Consider the following 25,560-nt stretch of genomic DNA (forward strand, 5'->3'; position numbering starts at 1 on the left):
TCAGAAACATTTTAAAATGCAAGCAGAAACAAACAACAATAACCCTCCTACTCTTCACGTTCCTCACCACTTTTCACTTACGCCATCAGCTCTTCTCAGCACAGGTAAAGTGCAGTTAAATTTTCATTTATTGTTTTTTATTGTGTTTATAGTTTTTTGTGGTTGACTTTATGCATGTAAGTATTATTATATAGGTATAAATAAGCAATATTTTTACTTAAAATTCTTCATAATGCGTAATTTTTGGAGGTCTGTAACGAAGTAATTTAATTTACAGTATTTCCTATGGGAAATATTGATTCGGTTTTCGAACAAATCGGTTTACGAACAGCCTTCTAAAACGGAACCGAAGTACCACTGTAATTGTTATCCAGAATAACTCGTATATTGAAATATTTGGTTTATTTAGTTCTCCTCAACAATAACTTAAGTTTATGTTTGAGTACTCATTTTCATAAAACCGTAAATATTAAAACAATTAATAGATTTCACTTGAAAACTGTGAAGATCAAATCCATGCATCAATATTTTTTTAAATGTTTTAGACTTCGAGAAATTTTATACCATCTTCAACATGGTGAAGTCCCAATGAATGTCATACAGAAGTCATTACAGTACGCAGCAAGTGTTCTGGAAACTGTAACAACGAGCGAATCTAAGTAAGTAACTTTTAAACATCATCTTAACACGTTTGTTTCTTCAATTTCTCGCAAAGTTACACAAAAGCTATCTGCGCTAACCGTCTCTAACTTAGCAGTGATATAGATGAGAGGAAATGCAGCTGGTAAACAAGACCCCTTGCCAGCTCTTGTGTTACTTTTCCAATGAATAGCGTGATTGTCTGTCACATTGTAATGCGTCTATCGATGAAAGGGCGAGCATGTTCAATGAAAGGATTCGAATTCGACCATCAAATTGCGAGTCAAGTGCCTGAACTACTTGAACATGTCAGACCTTCGTAAGTTTTGGTTTGCTTTATTTTCTAACAGTTGCTTCAACAACCTTGTTTGATATGACAAAATTTTAGGGAAAACAGAACTAAGTTTCACAATTAAAGTGAAAAAATATATAAAATTTAGAGTTTAAAATCTAAAATTCAAAATATTATTCACTTGTAAAGGAATGGGTTACACGACAAAATGCAATTTGTTTGCAATGTGATTTCACGAAATAATAAAGATTGTAATTTCTACCCTCCTACAAAACGTAATCTCACCAATTTTTAACAAGGCAAACTATGGTAGGTCGTGTGGAATAAACAGCATGCAGGACACACCATGTGTTAGTCGCAGGAGTATTAGTTAAGCGATTTTTCACTCTAGTTCGGACTTTTATTATTCAAAGTAACACATATTTTTAGTGTATGTGCTTCACTAGACCCTTGCTTCACACATCAACTTTGTTTGAATGTTATCCATTAAGAAATACAAAAGATATACATTTTTTTTTCTAATTTTGACTGAATTTCTACCTTTTTGTTTTCTTTGCCCGGAAAGTATGGAAATTGATTTAATAGAAAAGCATACTTAACTTTTATGTTTTTCTTTTCAAATTTGCTACACTAACATATCTTTAGAATCTACGATTAGCTGTCGAATGTGATCTAAATATAAGCAATATATACAAAGTTTTTCCACATAAACAGGTCAATTTGATCAAAATGTTTGCGCAAGCCTACGCAAAACATAAAGTAAGATATCGGTCTAAAAGTTTCACTACAACTTCAACAAATAGTAAAGTATAAATCTGTTCCGAAAAATAGTGTTGAGATTCTAAAGCTGACGTTGGTTATTAATATCGACTGCCCATTTCTTAACTGCTGTGATGTACATTCACAAAAAAAGTCATGATATCTAGGTGTGAAAACATGTGCCAGAAACAAGGAGTTGAAGGAATGAGATAAAAATTGCTGGTTAAACTTGGAGGGACACCATTGTTAATAGTTTTACAGCAAATGCTCAGTCAATAGTTAGTTAGGGTATATTTTGTTTTACTAACCATCATACCCCATCATAAACAGTTTTTTCAACAAAATAAGTTATTTTTTAAAGACTTATAATGCTCAAATCCGGGTTTCGGTTCCCCGAAGTGGACAGATCACAGATAACCCATTTTTGTGTAGCTTTGTGCTGAAACAACTTCTAAAGAAATACGTAATATTCATAATTCGCACGTGAAAAATGCTGCTATTAAAAAATATACTCTGATAAATATTTTTAGTTAGTTTTTAAGTAATTTCCTTAGTGACAAAGATGAAGCTGCGTCGTATTTACTAACCTGAATCAGACCTACTTTATCGTCCAGCCTCTAGAGGCCCCCCGCTAGTACAACGGTATGTCTCCGGATTTACAACGCTTAAATCAGGGTTTCGATTCCCCTCGGTGGGCTCAGCAGATAGCCCAATGTGGCTTTGCTATAAGAAAACACACACGCCTCTAAAGAGGGTATGAAGTATTAATATGTCGGTATTTAATAGGACAGTGATTTAATGCGTGTAGATTAATTTCATTTCATTGTAGGAACTAAAGTTATTCACTGCAGGGTATTACAGTTAGGTTATTATAAAGTAAAGAAAACCTAAAATGTCAGATTTTTATTTTAAGTTGTTAGAATCTACAAGAATGTTTTTAATTTACTTTATAGAACTTACTACACATTACAAGTTGCGAACTATGTTTCAGGAGTAAGTTAAACGGAACAATTGCTTCTGCGGATATGAAACTGTAACTTCACTTTCTGTTTACTCACGATGTAGCTTTCATTTTGAATCAGAAGTTAAATCTTTGACAACGCTAAGTTTTTTCAACAAAATAAGTTATTTTACTACAATTTATAGAAATTTTGAAGTGCGTATTAAAATGAAGTCAAATTCCTTTTAAGCGTGATACAATGTTATTATTCAAAACTTGTGTGTCTTTCTAAGTTTACTTATGTACAGTGGTTTTTGTGTACGAAACACATTCATGTCACAAATGGTTAACTATTTAATAACAAAACGTGTTACTAGGGTGCAGATATTTCCAAAGTACATCTCAAGTTTTAAGTCTTAGCAGCTTAAGACGAGAGAGAAGGCAGCTAGTAATCACCATCCCCCGTCAACTCTTCATTCCTCTTTCATTAAGGAATAGTGAGATTGATCGTCACATAATAACCCCTATGGCTAAAGGGGGGTTGGTTTTGTGACGGGGATTCGAACCTGCCACCCTCAGTGTAGAAGACAAGTGCCTTCACTACTGGGCCGTATTGGACCGCCGGTGTTTTTCTCGTCTGCTACAAACACATTTATTGCCTTTATCATAAATTGTTTTTGTTTTCATTTTTTAATTTCTTATAAAACATGCGACACAAGTATAATCCAGTATAAAAACACACTCACAGAATGTAGTCGTGTAATTCATTCTTTACAGAAGTTTATGTTGTTGTTTTTTATTTTTGCATGTTTTAAGAAATTTTCGTTATTGCAATACAATTACGACGATTTTTGTCAATTTTACACAATAAGTGGGAAATCCAGTTTTCTCCTAAAACATTTGAAGTGCATTATTTTAAAATTTTAGGGTTATAAAAACGATACGGAAATCTTAAAAAAAATTACATAGAAATTTTGAAGTGCGTATTGAAATGAAGTCAAATTCCTTTTAAGCGTGATACAATGTTATTATTCAAAACTTGTGTGTCTTTCTTATTAAAACTTTTGAACTTGATAAAGGAAATAATGTTATGAGGAGGCATTTCCTTCAACATAATTTTTAGCAAAAATAATTCTAAAACTTTCAACTGCCACTAAATTTTGGTTAAATACTGTTGAATTAATATTTTGTATCTCCATGAGATATAATCAAACCATAACAACTGCACCTTTATTGCTGTTTGTTTTATGAAAATTTCGCCTAACGTAGTACACCTTACTCTCATATTGTTCTTATCAACCTAAAAACGACATAATACACAAGGAATTTTCCAGTTTACTTTGTTAGAGAGCCTTCAACCTATATGCTGTTACAATTCTTATGGATATGATTATGCATGTATTATAGACTTCGTTGTCGTCATGGTGTTTTCCAAGCCTTTGTGTCGTTGCTAGGAAAAATCGTCCAGGAATCCTGACTTACTGCAAACCGAGTTGTTCCATTGTTACTCTATCCAAGAAGAGGCCTACTGGACAGCCAAGTACTATTTCGGATCTAACGAGATTAATCTAATTACTAGCTCATTGGTGTTTTCAGGCTATTTTTCAGTTTAGTAGAACTTTTAGCTATCTCTATCTACATACGGAAAGAAGTTGATGCAATAGTAGTCTGTCTGTGGATAAATTAATTCAAAATGGGTTTAACAAAGTTTTGGAGGTTGACTTGCATGGTAAGAATCTTTCTTGGCTTGTGTTTGCTTTTTTTTTACGTACAAAAAGACTGAGTAAGTTCCGTAATACTCAAATTTCTATTTTCGTTTAATTATTATAGACAATAGATAAAGGTTATGCTTTGTAGTCTTTATTCCTGCTTGTTTCTGTTGTGTTTTGTAGTTCTGTAGTTTTGACGTCGCTTCCACTGGTAGATAACTATTTAATAACAGACTATAGTAATTGCCGGACTCGTATAAATTACAAAAGATACCTTCTAATGCTGATTTGTTGATAGGATCACGCGATATCACTAACATTGGAAGATGACGATCTGCGAAGGTACCGTATTCTTTGTATTGCGCAAGTTTAGAACTTTTTTCCTTACCAATTTCTCCACTACAAATATCATTACATCATAAATAACTGTAAGGGACCATGTCTGTTTCCGAAAATCCAGTCATTTTCTAAACATTGTCTTTATGAAATATATATATATACTTATATAATCTTAAATAATTTTTAACTTTTGAAGAATCTTGCTCCACCTGGAAGGTGAAAAGTCAGAAATGACCAAAAAGTTTGTAAGGTATTTTTTATATTAAATTTAAGTCACTTTTATGATAAACGTTGAATTTTAACAAGTTTTTGAATCGTTTTATGGCGTGTGTTATACAAGACATAGTTTATACTACCAGCCGTTTACTTATGTACAGTGGTTTTCGTGTTCGAAACACATTCATGTCACAAATGGTTAAACATGTGTTTGGGTGTTACTTTGTGAATTGTGGAAGAGAGTATAACTTGGCAAAACAACAAAACTAGGTTGAAGAGAGATGTTAAATCCTACTTCACACGAAGGTTCATGCCTTTTTCTACATTGATGCTGAGAAAATGAAGTATTGTTAACCTAATCAGACAAGCTATTGAAATGTAATGGCACTACTTTGGTTAAGTGTTGCGATTATCTTAAACTGGTGTTCATAGTCATTACTCTGTAAAAGTGACATGAACTTCTCCAGGATTTTAACTGTAATCTGCAGAAGGTTACATTGAGAAGTAAAAGAGTTTGGTTAGCTTATTATTACTCATTTTTATGTTGTTTAGATGATGTGGGTTGTAATTAACGATGACAGGAGTTACTGGTTTGTGACATAATGAGGTTATAATCTACCATCCTTAGTCGATGTTAAGGTAACTAATGCTTCTGACCTCAGCTCAAATGATACTGGGTCCTGATAACAATGAAGAGAGAGAAGGATGAAAAGGTACTTCTCATTAGAAGATATCATTTGAGGCTAAAGAAGTCATGTAACGCCATATTTCTTCAAAGTAGTACTAAAGAGCAGATAGTTCCAAAACGTGTTACTAGGGTGCGGATATTTCCAAAGTACATCTCTAGAAAGGTAACGAAAAGATCATCAACTTATGACAAATATTGTTTTAACTGCATTATATTAGCAAAAAAAAAACTAATTCTCTAGGTGCATATAATATAAATCATTATAAAAATTTACTATTTCATTCTGTATAGTCTTTAACACGATATTTGATTCTGTATTTTCGTTCGGGTCAAGTTTATAATTTCATTTCAATAACAACAATAAAAGTGTATTTTAAATACATAAAATTCACATTTCACTTATTACTATTTCTGTGGTGTACTTCCTGGCTTACACGAATGAACAGTCATACATTAGTTCAATTACAATATACACATAGGTCTGTTTGGCATATTAGCATTCACACTGTAGATATTTGTCCTTTTCGTCTTACCCGTAATTATTCACTAGTTTAGCTTACAATCTGAGTAGTTCTTAAGCATTGTTTCGTGTTACTTTACTGGTGAAATGCTCAAATTCTGCATGCATATATGTATTACATCAAGTAACTGTAATGAAGTACAGTTTGGTCTTATGTTTACATATATTATTGCGTTACACTAGTCTTGAAATGGGCTTTATAGTTTTAACTTCAAGCTTCACGTTTTCATATACAAATGAAAAATAAGTAGAAGGACAGTATTCTATGTAGTTAAGCCTATATAGCCTCATTTTCATTTTTATATCTGATTTTATCTTTAAGTTGTCAAGCACTATAGGAAACCATTTTCTCATACTAAATATAGTAACACTGACACTGTGGTTTACAAAATACTTTTCCTAAGCAAACTACTTACCGTAGATGAAAATCCATTCACATGTTATTTTTCAATTTTTTTATTATCAATTAAATGAAATAAATATTATGACTTAACACTTATGTTTTGTCATGACGTTTCATAGGACATCAAAAAATTTGCTCTTCTTTAGAACATTCTTTGAAATACAAGACACTAGATCGTTATTATGAAAAACCTTTCTTCAAAGTAAGTCAGTTAAGAAACATATCGTAGTGGGAAGTCCACAGTTTGTTCGGAAAGGTGGTGACACTAACAGAATGCAAAGGTTACTTTACATTAACGTCTTTCTACATAATTCCATACGACTCGCATGACAAGATTCAAGCCCAGTATGTAAGATAATATAATTTTAAGATAGTTTATAAATGAAATGTATCAATTCAGTGCCTCCGAAACGTATCTCTTTATGTTACTGTTGATAGCATCTAGTGAGATATTACTTATTATATGAATTTCTGTAGAACATTCACTTTAAAGTAAGAAATACAAGATCGCTCAGTAACTGAAAAATATAAATGTTTTGAATACCACACTTTTAAGACTGACAAATCGTTTTATTTGACAATGGTACGTAGGTGATTTAAACTAAACTGTAAGCGAATGACAACGTAAGCAATTAATAAATATGAATATGTCTTCAGGTTAACTGTTTTTTTAAGTACTTAATGGGACTATCTAAGAGTCTGTCGTGTGGGAATAATGAACTCTTGGATTTTGATACTTTAAAAGCTGCTGTGAGCTTACTTTTCATGTTTGTCGGTGTAATGTTAATCCATGCTGGACAAATGTATGTATGTTTCATATATTTTAATAACGTTTTGTGCCGATCTCCTTGCGTTTTTACTTGAAAAACTCCAAGTGCAAATCGATCGTCGATATCCTTTATTTTTGATTTGATTTACATGTTTGTTCCAAGTTAATTTTGAATCATGAGTCAATCATAACGACATGCAAGCCTGGAGAAGGTTTCCATGAATGTACAACTAAGGTGGGTGTCTGTATGCTTCAACTGATTTAGAAAATAATACAAACTGTGTTTTCGGCATGTTTATTTTTATTTTGTGTTTTTGACAGGATTCAACTATTTAATTTAAGAGCAGTTGTGGGTTTTTGCAGTATTTGGTTTAATGCTCGTTGTACCTTTGTAGAGGTTATAGTGTGAAACCTTTTCAGATTGCTACGTCATCTGTGAATTGAGAACTAAAACAGAAATTTTGATCTGTTAATGGCATATCGCTAACATACATGATAAACAGTATAGGGCTTATTACTTCTTCTGTAAACTCCCCTCAAGAGTAAAACACTGTGAATACGTGACCTACATATTAACTCTATGTTTACTATTTTCCGGAAATTTAAACATCAACGCAAAATACCGCGGACTAGTTCCCTTTCTGAAATACGAAATCTTAGACCGATGTGTCGAAAGCTTCCTTGACATCGAGAAAGGATATTAGAGTGTATTTGTTTTTATTAAATCTGTCTACTATATTTTCAGTAGCTTAACTATATGATCAGTTGTTATCCGAAAGTTTTGAAACTATTTGTAGTGATGTGTTTTTCAGGAAGTTGAAAATCCTGTTGCTAATCGCCCTTCCTAAACTTTTGCCTGTAGAACTGATCAGGCTGAATGATCAGTAGTTTTAGGTTTATTTATCTGCTGAATTTTTTCACCTTTCATAAACATAAGAACACTTGCTTCCATTCAAGAAGCTGAGATGTATCCTGAGTTTAAATATAGACTGGAGATCTGTTAGATAGTCAAACAATATAACTGTGCTTTTTGTGGAAAGATTGACTGTATGTCATGATATTCTGAGGTTTTGTTTTTCGTTTTTGTTATAAATGTAATACCAAAGTTGGTGTATAAAGACTCCAATTTTCTTGAACATGTTGACTTCCAGTCTTATTTGTCATGTGTTTTGAATATGTTTTACATTAGTCTATTTTATTATCATACTTAAGCGTTGAGTGTGGTTTATAGCTGCTCATGTGTTGATTTATATGTGCCCCAGGTAGTTCGTCTGCTGATTTAGTTTGTATTTTTAGTATGTTTATCTGTGTATATTTATGTTTTATCCTCCGAGGCAGCGATGTGCTTTTACCTTATTTAAGATGTGTATACTGTCACTTGGTATAGTTTGTTTGTTGTTTGTGTTTAGGGATTATTAAATTCGCACACATGATAAGGCACTAATTAATTATTTGGCAGTATTCGTCAATAATAGACTGTTACTCAGAATAATGAATAATCGGTAGAGGAAGGAATATATCAAGTTGATTGGTAATCCAACTATTTTGCTTTTTTGTAGTTAAATTTTGTTTTATTTATAATTTTGTTTCGATGGGGTCGAGAACCAAGACACACCAGAATTGTAGATAGTCATCTAACTGAACCCTACATTGAAGTTTTAACACTTTTGGCTAAGATCTGGTGAGTACGGATCCAAAATATTACTGATGTTATGAGCAAAAGGGGAATTGAATTGGTTCGAATTTTGAATCTCGAACCTGCATATTTGGGATGGGTGTAGAATTTTTCAAGTGGTTTTGCGTGTAAAATGGGTAAGCTGATGTTTCATGGGAAATTAATCAAACGATGCCCATATAAAGCCCAGGAACAGTAGACTACACTAGTTTATGTAATTAAGTTAATGACAGTACCTCCATTTACACAAGTGATGTCCCACGTCAAAAAAAGAAAAAGTTGATAGCATTAATTAAGGTAATGATCAGTCAGACAAAGGATGAAATCCTAGTTTTAATATGTAACTACAGATGATCAATTATCCCGCTGGATTCTGGAACAGTTGTGGGCACTGGAAGTAACTGATGCTAACATTAGCATTATGGTTTGTGTCTGTTACACTAAGACCAAAAGTTTATGACACACCTGAGATCATTACTTGACTATTGACACACCGCAGCACAAGCAGATCAGTTACTTATTGGTTGATCATTCTAATGATTTTTGGGAATAGCTGAAGTAGAATCATCGCCAGATAGACACGAGCTATGAGCGTCTGACTTCCTCGGAACATTAGGACGACTTGAAGGTAACGTAACTTGAAGTTACGGTAGATGTTACAGAACTTTATCATCACTTGTCTGTTGTTTGGTAAAATGAGTAATTTAAATATAAACTGCCAAGTGGATGCTTAAAAGCCAATTAATAGTTATAGAACCAATTGAGACAAACACTTGCTATATGTGATGAAGGCAAATCAGGCAATGAAACAAAGATGAGTAATCTCGGTGAACAGCCTATTTATCTTTTGATAGGGACTGTTACTCGTTTTGCATGTGATTTATGATTTTTCACCACAAAAAGTTCTCATGTGCTCTCAAGAGTATGTAGAGTGGCTGAGATTGGCAATAGGTGATGCAAATTATTTCAATTAATAACAACTTTAGCAGGTGGCATGTCAAAAGAAAACGTGCTGTGGTCGTACTGTTAAAGAATGAATTTTCTATTGCACTGACTGAGTTGGTTGTTATAAAGTCTTAGCGAAAATGTTTGTATAATTTGTATTACTATTATCAGGATGAAAAGCAAATACACTTAATGCTGTAAAACTGAAAATGCATGTTCTATTACACATCTATACATGTAGTTTTTATAGTGAGACACATTCTGTGAACTAAATGGTTTATTAGAACAGAAACAGGTTTATCAGACATTTGTTGAAAGATGTGTAATACAGTATTTCACCTATCATTAAGTATCGCTTTATCCTTATATTAGTTCATATTAAACATTCAATACTTGGTAGGTTCTCCTCGTATTCTACTAACCTCCGCAATGTTACATGGAATACTGTCTCTAAGGTTATTGATGTAATTCATCGTTACTCATCCCAACTTTTCACCAGAAGGCGCTGCAATTCAGATATAGTAGCTGTTTTAAGGTCGTGGTTAACTTTTTTTTTTTGCTTATTTCTGCCTAACAGGTTCTCAATGGGATTACAATCTGGAGATTTTGCTGCCCATGACAATCTTATAACATCCACTTGGATGAGATAATCCTATACAATATGCTCACTATGGGCTGTGGCTTTGTTATCCTGGAATACAAAGTTAATGCCAAACCTTTCCCAATAATGTGGTAGAAATATTGTCTCCATGTGAAGTCTACTGGAAGCACTACTGATGTTTCTTTTTGAAAATATGGAAAATAGTGTTCCATTATGATGAATAGCTGCCCAAACATTTACGGCATCACTTCCTGTGTTTTTCTCGTCTTTTGTCAAATCAAATGATGAAAATAAATCCTACTATCAATTTTAACAAATTGAAAACGGGACTCATCTGAAAATATGACATGTTGCCAATGTGTGTTGGCATTCTGTCTTGCCTAAGTAACTTGGTGATCGCAATTAATTCTGGTTAATATTGTTTTGCAAATAGTTCTTTTTTGCAAAATATCTTTCTTTGGCCGGTCTCATATTCGCTGTTGTTTAGGATACCTTAAAATGATTGTGTTTATGTCATAATTTTTGCAAGAAGTTTTTACCTTGACATGTTAACCCGATTATCTTGGGCAGTAGGTTTTGGCATCTACTAGTAAACATTTCTGCAACAACATTTACTCTAGACTGATGACATTTCAATATTCTAGATAAAGTACACTGGGGGTACCCTTACTGTTCTGGTAATGTCCATTTGTTCATAGCCCTATAACTTCTGGCATGTTATGAAGCATGACTTTACACAAAGCATAGTGAAATTGTCTGAACAGAGCGTTGTTATGATAACAGTATGATAACGTTCTGACTAAAACTGTATGTGACAGCTACATGAAAGAAACTTTGAACTGGGTGGAATGTTTCATAACTGATACTCTAATAAATCGAACTTGTAGTGTATGAGCTACTATAGGCACGAGATGCGTGAAAGCACATTCTGAATTCATGTTATATGCATCCATACATCATAGATCAATCTCTTGTGCATTGGATGACCAGAAATATGAAAAAATATCGAATTAGTTAGGGGAAGACAAGTTATACTGACCGGCCAAGTGTAGGAAGGGAAAATACAGGAATTTATCTGGAAGTCTTTTAACCGAATGAAAAGTTCCTGGAAATGGAATTGACTATCAGCCTTAACCAATAGAACAAACCTTCACATTGACCTGGCCTTCCAATCAGTATGAGTGGTATTAATTATAAAAATTAGAATTCTCATCTGGTTGAAAGACACCTTAATTTTCAAACTGCGGATAGAATTACTGCTTGACCATTAAAGAGAGGCAATTATTAGTTTACAAAAATCTTTGAAAGAAAGCCATCTTCCTAACATTCTTAGCTATTTGATGGTAAAGCTTAGCAAAATGTATGGACTATATTTTCTTGCTGCTATTCGATTACTGAGAATTATGACAGTCACTGCCTGAATCAACATTGACTGGAAGTGTTGTTGTTTACTTTCACAGCTTTGAGTTCTATGGATATGTGGCGTATGTACTACTTTGCAGAATTATCATTTTATTATCATCACTTAGAGGAAGTATTAAATGATGTCATAATTCTTGCTTTCATAGTGAATACTAAGTAAATTTTCTATTGCAAAATTTCGTCTGAGAAAACCAGTCTGAAAATATAGCTGTGTAGTGAATTCTGGTGCTTTCTATAAGAAAAACAAAAAACAACAGCGCAAGATCCATGACTAATGAAATATCTCAGCTTTCCCTAAGGAGGATTGGAGGATAATAATATCAGCACGACTTTTAATTTTGATAAACATTTTTTTATTTCAAAAGTCCTACTTTGACCAAATTTTGATGGTATGTATTTAACGAGACCTGAAATAAAAATGTGTTTGGGTGTCCCTAGATGATACTACCATTGCTACCGAGTAACATTATTGAAGTGGCCCATGTGGTAGTTAGAGGTAAAAGGTATTAACTACTAGGGTACTCGATTAGGTATAATGTGTGCGTAGCATCAATCATATGTTGAAAATATTACCCACAGCCCTTCACAGATATTTAAAAATATTAAAACAGACGAAGCAACAACACAGAGCGAATAGTAATAAATAAAAAGAAAAGAGAAAGAGAGTAACAGTGACAGCATAGATACAAATTTGATTTAGACGTTAAAAATAGATTAATATGAGAAAAGTTGTGGCTTTTATTAATTATTTTATAGGACGTGTATGTGTGTGTATATCTTGAAATTTGCATTTCACTTTAGTGATGACATTTCCTGGTTCTCCACTCACATGAATCCTTCGGTGGAACGGGATTTACTATGCTAAACTCAGGGGCTCAGAAAACTTTATGTGGCTTTGCTGCAAGAAAACACACACTCACCCATATAGTCGTATGAAAAAAGCAAACATTTAAAAGTTTTACTATGTTCGTTTGATTTATGTGTGTAAGTAGAGTACTACCACTCACTTGATTATACGTCCATTTGTAAGTGAGAAGCAGCTCTTTATTATTAAAATATTCATTTTGATAGTTTTGAGTACATGTACGTTCAGGGTGTTTTTTTTTGTTTTGAAGTATTGTAATGTAATTTCGTTATTGCTGTAATTTGTGGTGAATCAAGTCAATATCTAGGTTTTTGTTTGTTTTCACTGTTCGGTTTAACTTGCGTGTTGTTTTTTTGTTGTTGTTTGAAAGTCACCACAAAGTAACGAACCATGTTCTTTGTACTTCATCTTATTAAGAAGTTCAGTATTCTCGTACGCTTCCTTGAAGAGAACTGAATGAGCAATAGGAACAGATGCATATATGTTACTATTGTGAAGGCAAACATTTTTAAAACTTGTTTTAGTGGAATCAGTGAACATTCAATACTCTCTTGATTCATAGACTACAGCTCTTAGTATTCGTATTAGTGTATCAGTGCATTTTCTTGCGAAAAGTATGACATAAACTCTTTGTCACGATTGCTGTACCAGCAATATGATATCTCTGGAATTCTTAATCCAAAATCTGGACAACAAAATTTCTGAAGAATCCTTTGAAAGACCCAAATCTCTCACCAAATTACTAAGTTTACCTTCTACCAAACTTTATGGTTTACCAGATGTTTCGAGTTGAAAACAATTCCGATCATCATTTCTATTGGCATTAGATTCAGAAGTACATGAAACTGTACCAAGAGTCTCTGATGAAGTAGATACAGATACATCAGGTTCATAAACATCAGGTCTCGTAGCAGATTTAATATTCTGATTTAAAAAATCCTTTTTATTTCGATGTTATAGCCTTGGACGGTACATGAGCAAAAATAGCAGTCATCTCCGAGGATTCTAGGCTCATGCCAATTCATTAGAATTTCCAAAAAGCAAAGACGTTTTCTTACCTTTAGTCCATTGACTCAACTCTTCGACATAAATGGTGCAAAACTTAGTGCAAGTCCATGATTTCTCTTAATCCCCAAGTTTTACTCCTTTATTTCTTTACAACAAATCTGCCACCAAACTAAAAATATGTTTGGATCACTAACGCATTCTCTTTTTGCCATAGTAACGAAAAATAATATCAAAGTGCACACACAAACAAATACTATCTAGAAATGACACGTCATGCAATCTGTTAACCGTTATATGCTAGTGGTGTGTTTCTCGTGAGTTACAAAACGATTCATAAGACTTTCACGTCGCGTACGTGAATTATTTGTAGAACATATAAAAATTTCAAGACAATAAAACCATCTAAGACCTGCATATCATGCTGTTAAGAAAACATATTTCAGTATAGTTCGACAAAAATATATGTACGTTATATATGTTTAGAAACGTTATATACATAATGTGTGTATGTGTTAAAAATTTTATAGACATCCATTTAGATCATTTACAACTGAATCACATGCATTTTTATTAAAAGAAATAAACAAACTTGCTAATACTTTAGAGTTAATTTTATGCTATTTAAAGTTTAATAGATCAAGAAACATTTTGGATTTTATAAGTAAATTAAATACCAATGTTACAATGTACACTTTAGCTCTTTCATTTCAAAATCAGGGTTGGAAACAGCACAACTTTCTTTTCACTTTTCAAGTATCTCCTACTTTTGCATATTGCAATGACATCCAGTAACTTAAGCTAAGCCTGGCGGATTGAACAAAACGGTTTCCTTTTTAATTCCTATAATTTTGACACAATCCACTTAATAGGAAAATACCTTGACTCTGGGTATAGAATTTGGATATAGAATTCAGGCTTTGTGTGCGTTTTTATTATAAGAATAAAATTAATATAATCAGTCTCTTGTGAAAGGTAGTATAACATTATTATCACTCACTGACAGATTCAGAACAATAATAAAATAAAAGTTATGATTTTCAAAAATTCAATACAAATATTTATATAACAATAAATATTTTCCATATATAATATAACATAGCTTATTAATTAAAGTAAAGACATATTCGTAAATAACTCTTTAAATTAAACAAGTATATTCGCTTAAAATGGTTTATTCTTCATGTGCTTTAGTTTAATGTCATCTCGATATATTGAATGTCTGTTAATAGCTTTGTCTATTCCAAATTAATTTCTTTCCAGTAGTACAGCACTAAGACTAAAGACTCACACTATCGGAAATTATTATTGTAGATGATAAAACATTGCAACATATCTGTTTTATTCTTTATTAAACAATGAAATTCGTCAATTACCTTGTACGTTTTCTTAGAAAAAAACAAACTAACTAATATAGAAATTGTTCTGTTCTTCGTAGTTTTAAGTGTTTTTTGGTTACAGTCGCTCGTTACTCAATAAATGTTAAATATGAAAAAAGTTCTCAGTTTTTAGAATATACCATGTTTTGAAAGAGGAATGATTATTATTTTATATTTTAATATACTTCACCAAGCGTGTACAAGATATAAAAATTATAACTGTGTTATAAAAGTCCTCGGGCACAAATATGATATTGAAGGAATAGGCCATGAACTAGTAATATTAAATATAGACTTTTTCTTTACACTTCACAGACAACTAGTGGATGAAGATGATTTGTCAGAAGTTCAGCCTGATGCAGTGCCTGATGAAGTGCGTGACTGGTTGGCCACTACTTTTACTCGACACGCTACAGCACAAAGGAGGCGAGGAGACGACAAGCCTCGTTTCAGATCTGTAGCTAATGCAATTCGAGCGGGTATTATAGTCGATAAGTACGTGTTTTCTGTCTATCAACCGAATCATTATTCTAAAATTAGTTTCTTAGCATCACATTCTTTATAAATATTTCGATAAACCTTTTATAGTAAAATTACACGCGTTTAAATTTGATCTCAGTTTTAAAAACAATCTGTACAATGATTTTATTAGCTTATCATGTTTATAGATATTTTGAAGCTGAGATTAATGAACACAAGTATAATTCAACAATGTTTGCATATCTGGTTTGATAAATGCTTACAAAATGCGATATATTAATGATAACCTCTGTGTTATAGAAGGTGCAAATCTCATTATATAACTTTGCAAATAGCAAACAAACAGGAAAGTGAAAATAGATTAGCTATTTTATGTGAGTTTCTTTAGATTGTAGTAACCACTAAGACAATGGAAATGAAACGCCAGTATGACATAGACATATCTTTTACATAGAAATTCACATTTCAACTACTTCACAATATACTCATGTAGATATGACGAAGTTACACGAAATAATATTATGTTTCGTCCCTCAACTGAAATAAGTATAATACATTTCAAGAGCACTTAGTAAATCCTGCATGCTAATTTTCTAAAGAAAAATTCCACCTCTTTTACATTTTTCAAAACATAATTTTGTAACTTTACCATAAACCTCACTGATACTGAAGCTCACATAAAATAATACAGTATTTGATTAGTTCCTATGAAAGAAAAGATTAAAATGTAGACTAGAAAAAGACTGTTCTCACCTATAAGGTCAAGAAGTGTTGCTTTTAAGACAAAATGAAAATATTAATATATCCCAGATGTCCAATGTCAAATGACATCCACGGTATGAAAGTAGCCTCAATCTTACGCTAGTTAGAGGACCTAAAATAAGAATATCTTAAGTGCAATATTTAATAAATTATTCTTTTTACCCCATCTTTTGAGGCCCGGCATGGCCAAGCGTGTTAAGGCGTGCGACTCGTAATCTGAGGGGCGCGGGTTCACATTCCCCTTGCGCCAAACAGGCTCGCCCTCCCAGCCGTGAGGGCGTTATAATGTGACGGTCAATTCCACTATTCGTTAGTAAAAGAGTAGCTCAAGAGTTGGCGGTGGGTAGTGATGACTAGCTACCTTCCCTCTAGTCTTACACTACTAAATTAGGGACGGCTGGTACAGATAGCCCTCGAGTAGCTTTGTGCGAAATTAAAAAAACAAACAAACACCATCCTTTGGTAAAACTGTCGAAACAGGCTAAGTAAAATTTACAGAATATTTTAACTCCACAATTATGTTGCTGTAAATGTACGAAACATCTATCGGTTTGATATGAGTTTAGAATTATACAAATTTAGTTTTGAAAGGCATAGCCAGTACTATACAATATCTCTTAGTTTAAATAATAACTTGTATATTCAGTAGCTGTCACTGGATACTAACCTAAATTTCAATAACTTTACTATATCGACATTTTGTTCTTACCCATATAAGTTCTAAGGTATCTTAATACAGTATGATAACCTACAGGATATACAGACGGATTGCCACTCCAGCCGTGATGCAGATACCAAAGAACATTACCAAACATCTTAAGGCAAGTAAAATGCTGACAGTGAAATTTTATACTTAAAGAAAAGACTGAATCCACACTCAAAAGTATTACAACATTGTCAATGAATTATGTTTACTTGGTTCAATCTAAACTGTTGTAGTGCAAAATGGTCTCATTTGCTTGCATATCAAAATATAGTACGTAAATAGATGATCAGTTTTGATAAAAAGAACGTTAAAAACTATTTCCAAAAGTATGTCATTCTTTATTAGTAACTACAACAACAAACAAAAAATCTCTTAGCGTCTATAAACTGTTATTTAAAAGAAGTAATAGTAATGGTGGAGGTTATTGTGCTGCCCTCTAATAGTATAGAAGGTACCTTTCAAGTAGGAAAGATCATCAAATAATTTACTCAAACGACATGTTCTATGACAGACTCAAAATAAAGTGGTTTCATCAAATGCTTCTCGATTAGTTTTAAGTTAAGAGTTTAATTCCTGCATTCAAGGAAGACTCAATCTCATTGTGTTTTGTTTTTATTTCTGTCAATACGTGATTCGATAAATATTAAGAACTCTCAGATTCCAAACTATTGTTTTTCTTGCATATCTTCCAGAATATGGATAACTGGTCTTTTGATGTATTTTCTGTGAACCATATAGCCAATGGCCAAATCCTTCGCTACCTTACCACTGACCTACTAAATCGATATGGTTTAATCTCAAAGTTTAAGGTAAGGAGGGAAAGTAAAATGAGCTGTTTAAGTCACATAACCTTTTTCTACTTTTAAGGTTCTTAAAAAGGGTAGTATGAATTGTAGTAAAATTACATAAAATATTTTTTTATATATTTTCGTCATGATCGTACATGTTATTAAACATTTAATCAAAATAAATCCACAGATATCTTATCTTGTCTTAGTTTGTCGACGATCTACATTTCTATCAATTATTTTAAAACATCTATAAGCTAGAACTTCCTAAGTACAACAGACTACAAGGAGGGGATGTAATGATAAATTTGAACGTTGTTTTATATCCCTAAGTGTAAAGCAAATTTGTGTTAACCATCTATAACTCCTTGGATAATCTTTAAAATCGTAATATTATTATGATGATCGCTGTCAGGCTTTAAAAACTATATATAAAGCATCATATAAGATTTAGTTTAAAACTTTCTAGTGTTACATTCGTCGAGTTCCGTTTTTAAATTTTTGTTGCGGCAATAAAATATTTTTTAGGTAAGCAAACAGAAACTTGGGAGGTATCCGCCGATTATATGTTTAACTAAATATAGTGTAATGTGACACCGACTATATAGAGTAGAAAAATATGTATTTATAGTACTAGAAATACTTACGTTAAAACATAATGTATATATTGAAACGGGTTTCAACAATTTTTCTTTGATCTCTAAACATAGTAATAATAAAGGGACGTTCACGCTTTTCGCTGGATAGGTTTTAAACCTTACGAAGGTTGTTTCTTATGAGCCTTTTCTTGATTATTTTTACCTTATATGGCAACAAGAATAACAATACAAGTTATGGATACAACCATACCGTTATAAATGTACATTATTCCATCATTTCTTTAGCATTAGATTGAAGGTGCAATATTGCGCATATTATCTATATTGGTTTTATGGTATTCGTTTTACTGATTTATTTTCATTTATCGCCTATTGTGTTTTTTTTTTTCCAGATTCCAGTCACGGTTCTTGAAAGCTTTCTGATCCACGTAGAGTTGGGTTACGGTAAATACAAGAATCCCTACCATAACGATGTTCATGCAGCTGACGTTACCCAGACCGTCCACTACATGCTCTGTCAAGCAGGGTTAGTGGTAAGTAATAGAACAAAGTGTTAGCTCAACTTGAACCACTATAAATGATTTTGATTTATCATTACTGGCTTAGCTCAAAACAATATGATGATAAAATAAATGCCTCTCCGATTTGCTGAGGTATTAATTATCTGATTCGTCTTTTGGTTTTTTCTTCTTTCTCAAAATATACTGAGTTAATCTAAGTAATGTTTGAAAGTAACATTTTACAATAGCATTGCCATTCTAACTATCTCCTGGTGTCTCCACAACAGGCAGTTACTGTCCATTCTACAAAGTTTCATCGTGGTTTTTATAAACGTTTTGCAGCAAATATCTGATATTTTTATTCAATTTTTATTTTTCTTGTTCATTCCTATCTTATAGTTCCAATTTCTGTTGGGTTTTTTTTGGCGATGTTTGAGTTTTATGTTTATCTCCGCTATTGGTTATGTTTTCATCCCTGTGTTTGTTGGTATGTGTTGAGTTGTTAGAATGTTACAAAAACGGCTGAATGGATTTGTATGAAAATTGGCATACATTTAGACCATGACTCATGGTCTAAAGAAGTGGTTGGTTTTGAGAGGGCCAAGGTCTCAGCAAGTTCACAAGCTCCAAAATATCCTGATTTGTTACCTTGAGGATTGATTTTCACACTCTTTAGTTCAGACAAACATAATCGAACTTGGATGACACTTGAAGAACTTATGTGAAATATTATTCCTCATTTTACTGTCAAAAATGGTCCGTATCTGTTGATAACGATGAACATATGGACATATATTTGTATTGAGGGCCGAATTTAGTTAACTCTGCGTGACAGGGTATGCGCTCTACTGTAGTTAATATATACAGTATTGCCCCTAATTAAAGCCTCTGGGTGCATTGCAAACTGCAAAAGAAGAGCGAGGTTTTGACATGTGATTTGCTGACTTCGATGCTGATAAGTTTGTGTGTACGTTTTCCTTCTTTTTCAAATCAAAATTACAGCAGTAAAAGTGGATTGTATGTTGTATTAATCTTGCTGTGAAGACTACGGTAATAAAATGGATTGCTATATTGGATTACTATAACTGTCACAAAAGGTAAGCTTTATAAAGAGGAGGCTTTAATTATGGGCAATGCGGTATATTGGAGTGTTTGACAAGGTTTTAGATTTATGCTTGCTTAAAGAATACTGGACTATTGTACTCTTGGCTTTTAATAAGTTAAACGATAAATTGATTTCCTTCCACACAAGAAGCTTAAAATAGTTACAATAGGACTGTTAGTTTCATCTACTTTACTCGCTGAAAACTAACGTTTTTAACTTTACAGAACTGGCTAACGGACGTGGAGGTGTTTGCTACATTGTTTGCCGCTGTTATACACGATTACGAGCACACTGGAACAACAAACAACTTCCATGTTATGTTCGGGTAAGCACTTAGTAACTTGACATTGGATGTTCTATCTCAGTTTAAAAATAATACTGCTGTTATCACTTTTTTGGGCACAATTTTTTCTTGTTGTCATATTGTGACAAATTTATGTATGTACAAAACTTTGTTGTCACCACAATTAACAAAATTAACGCTGATTTCTCTGTCTAAAAAATTAAACAATTCTTCACAAATAAATATTACTTTCTTTGATAAAGACAAATTGTATTTACTTCCATGGGTTTCTGGTGTTTCCATACGATATATTATATTAACAAGTATTAGATTTTAATGTGGCGACTTTCTTCCATAGATCAGAAATGGCACTGTTGTACAACGACAGAGCGGTTCTAGAAAATCACCATCTAAGTGCATCCTTCAGATTGTTGAAGGACGAAAATCTCAATGTCCTTCAGAACCTCAGCAAGGAAGAATACAGGTGAAAGACTTAAATCAATTGAGTTTTAAACTAATAACACCAACAAAGAAGAATGAAAACCGACAGATTTGAGCTTTCCTCCTTTATATATAGCAGTGATTTTCAAACTCCTGGTCGCGAGATAATTTTCTTGGGTGGTACAAGTTATATAGAAGAATTACTTTTTTGTTCTCCATTAGCTATCACAACATCGAAGGAAGAATATTTTCAACGTGGTTGATGGTTTAGTCACAAAGCACGGCCTGTCATGCAAATTTTGTGTTTCTGTATTCACTGAATGCGTGCCAGCAATGAAACGAAGACGACAAGGTATCCGTGGACGTGTGAAAAAAGACAATGGAAATGTGATGACAACCCACTGCTTCTTCCACAGAGAAAACTTGCCTCTAAAGATCTGGATCCAGAGGTGAATGATGTTTTATCTACTGCTATAAAGATGGTCTAAAACACTGAATTACAGAGTATTTCAACGACTGTGTAAGGAGATGAGCAAGCACATACATCTTCTCTTTCACTCAGAGGTCTACTGGCTTTCTCAACAAAAGATACTCACCAGATTCTTTGAAATACTCGAGGAAAGTAAACTCTTCCTGGAGAAGAAAAACGATAATGATGCCAAATTTTTCCAAAACCCTGTCTGACTGGTCAAATGAACATACATGTTGGACATCTTTTCTTCTTTAAGCAAGCTGAACGTGAAAATGCAAGGCAGAAACATGATGATCGTAGATGTCGTAGAAAAAGTGTCTGTCTTATGGGATAATAAAATAAAGAATACAAATTAGCCATCGCTTTTTCTTCTTCATGTTTATTCATTGAAGAATGTGAGATAAAACTCAAGGATGCACAGGACTGCTTTCACTCCCACCTGAGCAAGATGGTGATTGAAATGGATAGATACATCCCCGAAACCTTGGATACGATAAAGATGAATTGGCTCAGAAATCTTGTTGAAGTGGATATGTCCAAATTAGAAGACATTGTGCCTTGTTTCCAAGAAGAGTCAGAAGAGCCAAGTGCGTAGGGACCTATTCACAAAGTTGTCGGTTACAAAGTACTGGGCTCAGTTGGCTGACAAGCCAATGTTGTTCTTATTCAGTTCACGACAACGTACTCATGTGAAGTTGTTTTTTATACTATGATAGCTATTAAAACTAAATTTTCAAGAAGGAATCCAAATTTTACTTTACTTGAAAGGGTTTTTAATGTTTTTTCTCGCTTGTACAATATATGTATGTATTATTCGTTTTTGTTTAAATTGTTTTTATCAATGTTTAATCAAAATAAATCGAGTGTGTGTGTTTTCTTATAGCAAAGCCACAGCAGGCTATCTGCTGAGTCCACCAAGGGAAATCGAATCCCTGATTTTAGCGTTATAAATCTGTAGACTTACCGCTGTACTAGCGGGGTAAGAAATTAATTGACCATTATCGTACGGTTGTCATTAAGTGGCATTGTGCCTTTATATCTTTCCGTAATAACTCATAAAGTGTGGTCGCCAAAAGGTTTCGGTAAAAGAAATGGGTCGCGAGGGAAGCGGGGAATTTGAGAAGCACTGATCTAGGGATTGCCTTTACTACTATAAATAAATATTGTTGGTTTCTAGGAATAGGTTAATTCAATACTGTATGTTAAAGCTATACGTGTACATACACTATTTGGATTTTTTGTGGCAAAAGTAACCGTTGCTTTAATTTGAAGTTTTAGTTTATTTTACGATTTGGCTCATTTTATTTACTTGATGTTATTTTGTTGTTTGTTTTATACAATATATTTACTTCTTTGATTATAATACAGGGATTTCCGGGGTTAGTAGTAGAGATGGTACTCGGAACGGATATGTCGTCACATTTTCATCACCTCAAAACAATAAAGACACTAATAAGTCACCCAGAGCTCAAGTAAGTTCTTCGGTTATTCATAGCCGTGGATGTTGTATCCTATATTCCAAACACAAAAGAACTGCTTAACCCAATAATGTTGATTTTTCTGTCACGAATGTTGTTAGTTTACAAACTTATTATTCGTTCGTTACGCTTAACTGCGATGTTTAAATATTTTGTGAACATCGATAACAATGGCAAAGATCTGTACTTGTCACTAATATATAATGTTGTTATTGATAAGTTTGGGGAATAATACAGCTATCGAAAATAATATAACATATATATATATGTATATAGGTAACCCCCAAAACAAGTAATAACACTAAACCCAGAACGTAGTAGCAACACAAAAGTCTAACTTCCTTTTACTCTAATATTTTGCATATATATTCCAAAGAATAGAAAGGATATACGAAAATACCTCATTTAAAGGTTACTTTGAATTGTTAGTTGATTAATCTGCTACATATCTGAAACATTTTTTTCTGTTTCATCAAGAACATCATAAGCCAGTTAGTGTTTTAAACTGCACGAAATTGTTTAATCAAGCTAGACTTAACCCTGGTTAGCAAGTTAAGAGTGTGAATCGTAATATACATGGTCTGAGGTATGATTCTGCAAAAACACTCTCCAAGAGTTAACAGTTGCTTATCGGCATATAAATTTCAAAGAAACAGTTAGAGCTTGAAAGATAAAGTATATTAATTGTACTTCATCTGTTATGATAGTTATTAATAAAAATATACCTAATTTTTGTTTCAAAGTTATTTACATTCAAATAATTTCAATTTTTACACTGGCTTACTCTTGGCCAGGATAACGAGTTTTGATATGTAATATATAATTGCATTGGATGAGTCACACGGGGGCTACTTGACTTAAACAACAACTGTCAAACATGCTTCTTCGTAGTCAGTACTATTTCGGTAATATATATGTAAAAACGGCTCGTTTCGGTTGAGAAAATATTTTACGATGAGTGAACCTGACGATGACCGAAGAAGGTCGAAACGTTGTTCGCTCCTCATCGTAAAATATTTTCTCAACCCAAACGAGCCGTCTTTACATATCAGTGATCAGTGATGTCGAGAAATATCGTCTTTGACATATCGACATCAGTGATGTCGTCTTTACATATATATTTCTCTACAAGTGGGTTTTCTCGACATCACTGACTATTTCGGTAAATTTGTTTCAGAATATAAGTGTTATGCATTTAAATATTCATTAGCACTGAGTTTTTTATTAATCTGTTAAGTGTTTTTTATAATTTATGCACCACAAAAGATTAAACTGTCAATCTGAAGTGGGCTGTTTTACTTGCAGTATAGACAAAGCAAAAGCTATGGCTCTTGTCCTACACTGCTGTGATATCAGCCATCCGAGTAAAGAATGGAGGTTACACTTTCCCTGGACGCAACTTCTCATGGAAGAATTTTTTCAACAGGTAACAGTAGTTCTTCTCTATTTTAAGTGTTTTGGTGTGTTTATTTTCTTATCATCATGTGATTTACATATTTTTATTTTTGCGAATAGACTCATTCTAATAAAATATATTGTTCAGGTAAGACTATTCATAATTTATAAATGTTTAAATTTTAGTTTTGATGAAAGTATTTTCTTACTATTGTAAGATGTAAGTTGTTTCCAGTACTTAATCACTGTGGGTAATACAACCTAACTGAACTAAAATAGACATTCTAAGTTAATTTTTATTTTTCTTGACAATAAAATATAATAATTTATATAATTTCATCTAAATTCATAAGAGCATCATAAAGAAATCAACCAAGTTAGAATTCATCATGTGAAACAAGTGTTGATTTTCAGCACATCCGTCAAATAGCGGTAAAAGACATTTGCTGCCACATAACATATTCAATATATATATATATAATTAAACATGCAAGAGATACCAAGAGCAATAACACAAAAGAATTTTGTGACCCACCAGTGTGTCAAGTGGTCCTTAACTAAAAGACGGTTGTAACCCACCAATATGGCGTATGGCAAGAAATATGTTAAGTTTTAAATACCTTTAGTCACAGCTAAATTCTAGTGACCACCGTCCTTACAAAGTTGAAAATATAATGCCTGTTATTGCATTTTAGCCAAGATATTTAAGTTTATTAAATCAAATGTCTTGATAGTATGGATGGACATTCGAATGAATTTCAAACTAAAATCAACATTTTACAGAAGATTTTATGTATGTTTCTCAACATTTTCTTAAATGTCATTCATAAAACTTGGGTACAGGTTCCTAAATTCCTACTACCACTCATAAAGTACAAAAACATATACAAGTTTAAACCTTACATTTAATATGGTAAAGAAATGACACTGAATGAAGTGTACAAATAACTATCCTATTATATTGCATAACATTTAGCTACAGCATTTCCATAACCTTAATAACAAGTTCTAAATCGTGCCGTTGTGTAGCTGTGTTCAATTTCCAATAAACAAATAAAATTATCAGGTTAAAGTGATTTGCCGAGAAGTTCCTCAGATAGAATTGAATAACAGCAAGTTTGGCACAGTGAATTTTCTGATTAAGATAGGTGACTCAGTTTTCAATCTTCGTCTAATCACTTCGTAGAAAATAAACAAAGTCAATTTTTTGGAATTACAAAAATACTGAAAATTGATTGTGTTTACCTACCAAGTCGCATCGGTAGTCCTCCCTACCAGTAGTACTTTCTTTCTCTCGTTATAAACATAGATCCTAAGAACAAGTTTCCTTTCTTGATTTTTTTAGTGGGAAACTAGACTAAAAACTGTGCTTGAAGTTGGAATAA

At 32.8% G+C, this 25,560-nt stretch overlaps 1 protein-coding gene across 1 annotated transcript in view; it reads left to right on the forward strand.

Moving 5' to 3' along the window:
- The window catches only part of LOC143258692 (dual specificity calcium/calmodulin-dependent 3',5'-cyclic nucleotide phosphodiesterase 1A-like), a 134,200-nt gene that overhangs the window by 102,392 nt on the left and 6,248 nt on the right, over nt 1-25,560 (forward strand). Inside the window, exons 5-14 of the mRNA XM_076518112.1 lie at nt 546-659; nt 15,482-15,661; nt 17,163-17,229; nt 17,807-17,923; nt 18,894-19,034; nt 20,331-20,431; nt 20,748-20,873; nt 21,334; nt 22,671-22,774; nt 24,086-24,206. Of these exons, the coding sequence (XP_076374227.1) occupies nt 546-659; nt 15,482-15,661; nt 17,163-17,229; nt 17,807-17,923; nt 18,894-19,034; nt 20,331-20,431; nt 20,748-20,873; nt 21,334; nt 22,671-22,774; nt 24,086-24,206 (1,072 nt within the window). The remainder of the gene's footprint in view (nt 1-545; nt 660-15,481; nt 15,662-17,162; nt 17,230-17,806; nt 17,924-18,893; nt 19,035-20,330; nt 20,432-20,747; nt 20,874-21,333; nt 21,335-22,670; nt 22,775-24,085; nt 24,207-25,560) is intronic.

This window comes from Tachypleus tridentatus, chromosome 8 (genome assembly GCF_004210375.1).
Source record: "Tachypleus tridentatus isolate NWPU-2018 chromosome 8, ASM421037v1, whole genome shotgun sequence".
Taxonomy (NCBI): Eukaryota; Metazoa; Arthropoda; class Merostomata; order Xiphosura; family Limulidae; genus Tachypleus; species Tachypleus tridentatus.